Source organism: Alosa sapidissima, chromosome 10 (genome assembly GCF_018492685.1).
Source record: "Alosa sapidissima isolate fAloSap1 chromosome 10, fAloSap1.pri, whole genome shotgun sequence".
Classification (NCBI taxonomy): Eukaryota; Metazoa; Chordata; class Actinopteri; order Clupeiformes; family Clupeidae; genus Alosa; species Alosa sapidissima.
This window is the reverse complement of record NC_055966.1, coordinates 22,786,139-22,793,638: the sequence shown is the minus strand read 5'-3', so window position 1 is coordinate 22,793,638 and position 7,500 is coordinate 22,786,139. Positions and strand designations below refer to the sequence as shown.

Here is a 7,500-nt window from a genome sequence, read left to right as displayed (position 1 = left end):
CTGCCAGCTCATTTGAACCCTGTAGGCTGGAGTAGACTAAGCTACAGTAGAGCATTGTAGCGTGGGAAGCCATGCGCTGCGGATACCACACAGTGTGCTTTATCTGGACACCATGACCACCTTTGTTACTTTTGTTTGCCATGCCTCTCTGTGTGTGTGTTTACAAATAGTTTAAGGAGACTTTCATGTGGAATGTTGGTGTTGAACACTTATAATAAGAAGCACTCACACACACACACACACACACACACACACACACACACACACACACATAAACACACACACAGGTTAAGTACATGCACTCACATGCAGGTAAGCACACACACACTCACCTGCGCTCACACTCACACCTTTACCCCCTCCTCCCATGCACACAAATGCACATTAGGAACACACACAAAGTACTGTGGGAAGGGCACCATAAACCTGAGAAGGAGGGAGGGAATGCTCATTCTGAAGATCTACAAAGCGTGACGTGTTGGATTGAGACAGGCAGAGAGAGAGAGAGAGAGAGAGAGACAGACAGAGAGTGAGAGAACAAGAGAGAGAGGGCGAGAGACAGAGAGTGAGAGAGAGAGAGGGGGAGAGAGAGAGAGAGGAGAATGAGACAGTGAAAGAGGAAGAGATTGAAAGTACGACTAGCGGCAAAGTTTGCCTGAAGCTAGACTACACTGTGCAGGAGCAGCAACTGCAACTCCAAAGGTCTGTTCCACTGCTTCAACATGATGACCTCTTACTTCTCAGACAAAGGTAAGGTGGCTGATTGTGTAAAAGGTACAAAGTTAATGCCGCAGCCACAGACAGCAGATAAAAGCGAGAGAGAGAGAGAGAGAGAGAGAGAGAGAGAGAGAGAGAGAGAGAGAGAGAGAGAGAGGGAAAAGGAAAAAAGGGAATGAATGCGAGGGAAGACAACAGCTCTGAGGGGAGAGCAGGTGCTCTGTACAGAGAAGCAGGGACCAGGTCCGTGTGTAGAGGCAGCTAGCAGGCTAGCAGTGCTAACTAACGGACTAACACAGAACAGGTGGCCGTCCTGCCGCAGGGTCCAGCCTGCACTCCCTCCGTCTGGGTCTGGGACCTGGCCAGCAGTGCAACAAAGCTCGCTGGAATTTAATAACTCAGCTTTATCACAAGTGCTCTGTCTGTTCACTGCAGGCTGTTGTTTTTCTCTACTTGAGTTGTGCCATGGAAGGGCAGACTCTGTTTGGAGATCTCAGCATCTCTCCTTACCTGGTCTTACATACACACACATGGGATTGAGGAACCCCTCTCACACCGTTCTCTCTCTGTGCTGTAAACCTGTTTGCATTTACTCACAGTATGGTGCACAGTATGAGTATGCACAAAGTATGCACACAGTTTTCACACAAAGTTTCAAAGCAGGTCGTTTGTGTTTGTGTTCAGTCCTGCATCAATTCAGTTCCTAAAGCAGGAATCCAGGAGGTGATTTGAGGTTATATTGTTGTCCGGTCATTTGTTGACCCATGTAAGGTTTACATGTTATGGTCACTGGCTGTATTTCTGTGCAAAGCTTTGCAAACACGCCGACATGATTGCATGTTGCGTAGATCTAAAGAGGAAGGTGTTTTGTTGCGTTTCAGTGTGATTGAGAAGTCATTCTGTACGGAAGTTCATCCTGCATGTTTTTTCCACCTGGGAGATGTAAATGTCAGAAATGATTGTGCTGTAGAGCATTCTAGCACATCCTGCATTCTGGGCTATCCATGACATACCCGGGAGAACTAGCACATCCTGCATTCTGGGCTATCCGTGACATACCTGGGAGAACTAGCACATCCTGCATTCTGGGCTATCCATGACATACTGTACCTGGGAGAACTAGCACATCCTGCATTCTGGGCTATCCATGACATACCTGGGAGAACTAGCACATCCTGCATTCTGGGCTATCCATGACATACCTGGGAGAACTAGCACATCATGCATTCCGGGCTATCCATGACATACCTGGGAGAACTACTAGCACATCCTGCATTCCGGGCTATCCATGACATACCTGGGAGAACTACTAGCACATCATGCATTCCGGGCTATCCATGACATACCTGGGAGAACTACTAGCACATCATGCATTCCGGGCTATCCATGACATACCTGGGAGAACTACTAGCACATCCAGTAATCCAGTTTCTGTCCTCTGGCTCCTTTACACCTCACATCGTTATCTTAGACCATTTTCTTAGTCTTAAGACAGACAGCTGCTTCTCTGCACAATGATGCTGTATCATACAGTGGAATCATTTTGTATGATACATTTTATTAGGGTGTCTTTGAGTCATTGTCTCATTGGCAGTCAGGGCACATTATTTTTACATGTTTTCTGTTCAATTCTGTCCTAGAATAAACTAGACCCTTAGGGAGGCCATTGTGTGAAATAGACCTTTATGAAGATATTCCATTTGTCACTCTCTCCCTAGGGTTGTATATCTCGTTAATTCAAATAGATGTCATTAAGTGTAATTACTGACAACAGTGGCCAACAGTGATTGCCTTCAGTAGGGATGGTCTACAGTGGCTCCCTCCTTTGGGGGTATTTTAGTACAGGGGGTGGGTGCGTGGGCGGGGGGGGGGGGGGCGTTGACATTATTAGCGCTGGTGAATAGAGTCCTTTAATGTGCCACTGAGTGGGTAGAGAAGGCCAGAGGCCAGTGTTCTCTGTCAAAGACAGAGTGTAACTCAAAGACCCCCTACACTCTGCCAAGGAAGCGTGCGACTGTGTGTCTGTCTGTCTGTGTGCGTGTGTGAGTGTGTGTCTGTCTGTAGGGCCGTGGTTTACGAGGCTGTCTGTGCATGTGCCAAGGCTTTGTGGTGCTGTTGCCCGTGGTGAGGCACCAAACAGAGGCTCAGCAGACGGCAGGATTGTCTGTGACAGCGCTGGCTAGACTTGACAGTGAGCCGGAACTCTCACTCTCTCTGAGAGAGAATCTATTTGTTGTGGCTATTTGTGTGTGTGTGTGTGTGTGTGCGTGTCTGTGTGTGTGTGTGTGTGTGTGTGTGAGAGAGAGAGAGAGAGAGAGAGAGAGAGAGAGAGAGAGAGAGAGAGATGTCTGTTGTGTTTGACCAGTGGTGGGTGGCTATGGTGGTTTCCACCAGTGTCCCCGTGCTGGTGCCCAGACGGCTGTCTTGGCCTGTGAGCGCCTGGTGAGTGGAGTCTCATGCCGCCAGGACAAGAGCCGCTCTGTTTGTGTGTCTGTCTTTGGGTTGCTGGAAAGACTCTCATCCGTCTGACAGGGAGAGAATGACATGTGCCTTTCTGTGATGGAAGACATCCATCTTATCTTTCATCAGTATGCATGCCAAAGACAAAACACATGGATTGCAGTGTGTGTGTGTGTGTGTGTGTGTGTGTGTGTGTCTGTGTGTGTGTGTGTGTGTTCCGAAATTGCTTCGGCATAAATCAGAACCACTCAGACCATGGGCATCCTCTCTGTGTCAATTCTGGGCTTTTGTTATTCCGAGGAAATGTTCCCTCCCTGGAATGTTCCAGGTTGACCCCCTGAAGTGTCTGACCATGTGGAGTTCTGTCTGCCCAGACACTGGGCTTTGTCTGGGAGGACAGTTCTACAGTCGCTCAGTCCTAGTACTGTTTCTTTCTGGCAGCTGACCGGCCCATTCCAACTACACACACACGTCTGCTCAGACTGCCCTAATGACTCTTGGGTCTCTGTCCCCGTCTGACATTTCTCTGTTTTGTCCATTCAGTTCAATTTCAGTTTCAAAAGCTTTACTGGAATGTCAGTATTAAATGGCCAAAGTATTTACTACGTGTATAACAACACAAGTTGTTAAAGGTACAGTCTGTGACTATGGTGAGAGGTTGGCATGGTGATTTTTCCACTCAACAGCCAATCAAATTCCCTCCCTTTTCGTTCTCCCGAAGTAACGTTTTGATTAGCACTTTTAATGAGTGCACACACACTGTAGACAGAGTAGTGTTGAGGAGCAATTAATTCAATTTTATCAAAGTTGTATTAAATTGAAATCACAGACCTCACTTTTAAGGGCTGGTAGAAATTCCAACTGCAACTATTTGCAATCAATCACTATTCCCCGACTCCTTCCAAACTCCTCTCCTGTCCAAAGCAGCTCTCTCTGCAGAATGCTCCATTACAGTACATGCCACAGGCAGCGTGGGATCAAGCAGCTTCCTTTCCTCTCCACTGTGTGGGGTTGCTGGCTTTCATCCCCACCAGTGTGGCCTGACCAGTCACACCACCTTCTCAGCATCTCACCGTCCAGTGATGGGTGTGAATGGTGTGAGTCTAATGTTGCCCTGAGGGCCTGTGGGCTTCACGACTGCCATACCTCCCATCTCCCTCCGTGGAAACGAAGGCAGCAACACCTCACGCGCTGCTGACAGGTGCCTGCTTTCTTCCCTGCAGGTCCGTGCCCCCCCCGCCCCCCACCCCCCGTCCCCACCCCCTGTCCCCCTACATGGTCAATGTGCTTTGCCCAGCCTTGAGCCTCATCGCTGGGTTAGGTTTCCTGCTTGGTGAGGTGGCCCAGGTTTAAGTGTTGGACTGTAGTTTCTGACATTGAGAGGGAATGCTACTGTATGCAGGTAATGTGCGGTTGAGGAGTCATAGCCGGGGGATGACGGGGATGTTGACAAGCCACATGTGGAGCCGCTATGGGTGCACATGTTCCGGAGGGCGAATGGTATTTATGGACCAATGCCAAACTTAGAGGAGGGCCTTTTCCCTCTCATCTCCTCTCCTCTCCTCTCCTCTCCTCTCCTCTCTCTCTCTCTCTCTCTTTCACACCCTACCACTTGCTGTCTTTCCTGCTCTCTCTCCATCTCTCTCTGAAAATTTCATGTGATACCCAGAGAATCCCGGGGCCCAGGAATGCGGCACCTAATGCCTTGATTTACTGCGGTCTTCTCTCCTTTAAGTTTGTCATCCATGTATGTGTGTGTGCGTGTGTGTGTGTGTGTGTGTGTGTGTGTGTGTGTGTCTGTGTGTGTCTGTGTGTGTGTGTGTGTGTGTGTGTGTGTGAGTGTCTCCTTTGACTTTCACATAGACTAAATTCTGTGTATGCCATAGTGGCCTGGACTCTGCACTTGGTTCAAATGATATGATCCTATTTTTGGCTAGTTGCAGTAAAAGAGACTGTTCACGGTGCATGTTTAAGAGGCCTTACAAATCACCTGTGTCAGGTGGAACAATGAAAACCATTCATGTGCCGCTGACAATGTCACTGGCTCTGTGACCACTAACCAATGGTCAGTCCATGTAGTGCTTGATCTGTTCGACATGTTGTTTGTCCGAATGCTCAGTAGGTGGTGCTGTTGTAAAGGTTACTGAGCTCAGCCCCAGTGTCAGGTTTCAGCCGCGGGCCATTGATCTGTCACCAGGGACCAGAGCTGCTCTCCAAGCACCAGTAAAATGCCTCTCACGCGAAGCCCAGATGGGGCAGGCTCTGTCGGTTCCATCAATCAAACTCACCCCTCCACCCCCGCATGCCTCCACCTCCTCTTCCTCCTCCTCCTCTTCCTCCTAATCTCTGCAGGGCTCTCTCATGCATTGTTCAAAAGTTTGAAAGTTTAATAGTGTGCAGTGAATCCCAAGATTTGGAGTATGAATTATAAGGAGGCTTTTGTTGGAGAGACTCTTGAGTTCCTAAAGCTGAGAGCTTTTTTCTGGGTACTGTTTTTTTTTTTTTTTGGAGTGGTGCATGTGTGCACCCACATCACGTCGGTAACAAAAACATATCCAACTGTTTTTTTTTTTGTGTGTGTGTCTTTGTTTCCCTTTAGCCTCCAGTCATCTTCAGCATGTGAAAAGCACATGTCGGGTTATATTTATGAGATATCTGGTGATGTATTTTTCATTGTGTTTTTCTGTGTTTCTCTCTCTGTTGCAGGTGAGTCACTGGTATTTCCCAGCCATTTTTATGCCTTTCTTTTGTGGGACAGAGCTTCAGAATCAGTAAGATCTGCATTACATTACATTACATTACATTACATTACATTACATTACAACACACTCTTTTTTCTCATCAGATGAGCACAATGGGACTCATGGTATTCACTTGCAAACATTACGCTGTGTTTATGTTTTAAGATGATGTCACGTTATTGTAAGAGATAGTAGTTGCCTCTTGCACAGAGGAATCTTATACTGTTTCATATCCTGAGGTGCTCACACCCTTAGACATCAAATGACAGCTTTTGATGTTGATGCCAACTTCTTCACAAGTCATTTGATCTGAAGTTCTACTGAATGAAAAAACATCCCGACTGAGAGAAAAAAAGAATATAAAGTTATTAATTTAATAACATGTAGATTTAATAATCATGCTCTTGCCTAACGCTCAGGGCAATGGAAGTTGATTCTTGCCTGTGTTAGTGGTTCTCTGGAATGACAACCCCCAATACATACCACCAATCCACCCAACCACTCCCAAGACACACATAATTCCCTCCTTCTCCTACACACACACACACACACACACACACACACACACACACACACACACACACACACACACACACACACACACCTATAGAAACACACTAACACACACATACATACCTTTAGAGACACACTACACACACATACCTATAGAAACACACTAACACACACATACATACCTTTAGAGACACACTACACACACACACACCTATAGAAACACATTAGACACACACACACACACACACACACACACACACACACACACACACACAAACACACACACACACACACACACACACACACACACACACACACACACACACACACACACACACACGCATGGTGTGTAAAACTATATGCATATAAATCACTCTGACAGCATCTTCAAGGGAAACTCTTTTTTTCAGCTTGATTTGAAAGAAAGTGAGCTCTCCCCTTGTGCTCCTGTGCAAGCTTCGACTTGCCCCCGCAGACCTCTCGCACACACCTCAGACTTTTCTGGAATTTAATACCGTGAAGACACAGTAGCACCTGGGCGTTACTGAAAAGGGAACCCTGTGAGGGACAAACCCCAAACCTGTAAGGGACAAACCCCAAGCCTGTGAGGGACAAACGCCAAGCCTGTGAGGGACAAACCCCAAGCCTGTGAGGGACAAACGCCAAGCCTGTGAGGGACAAACCCCAAGCCTGTGAGAGACAACACCAGCTCCACCTTCATGCTGACCGCAGACCTGACCAATAGCCACTTCACTTTGAAGGCCAGTTCACCTCTCACCCTGGGCCAGCATGTCACAACTCTCTTTATGGTTCCTCTGTGGTTAATCTGTGTGTCAATATGAGCAGCTGACACACAGGCACTCCTCAGTTTCTCTCACATTGTTGTCAGTGTCATATCAATAGGCTGGTGTACTGTATGGCGTGTTATTTTCTCAGTAAGGCATGTCTTTTTCTCACTGCAGCTGCACTCTTTGAGATCACAGTGCCTCTTTCATCAAGGCTATCAAGCCAAGTGTTAGACAATTCATGCTTGCAAACCCCTCAGTGTTTGCAGTAAGGGCGGAAGGGG

General features: G+C 47.4%; 1 protein-coding gene across 11 annotated transcripts in view; it reads left to right on the top strand.

Annotated features, from left to right (window-relative positions):
• plecb (plectin b) overlaps positions 1-7,500 on the top strand; it is a 148,742-nt gene that overhangs the window by 45,321 nt on the left and 95,921 nt on the right. For 2 of the 11 annotated variants that reach the window (XM_042107824.1, XM_042107822.1), the window contains exon 1: positions 708-750. The exons of the other annotated variants lie outside the window; for them this stretch is intronic. In XM_042107824.1, the coding sequence (XP_041963758.1) occupies positions 723-750 (28 nt within the window). In that variant the 5' untranslated portion in view covers positions 708-722. Of the gene's footprint in view, positions 1-707; positions 751-7,500 lie in introns of those variants that run through there. 11 annotated transcript variants of the gene reach the window in all.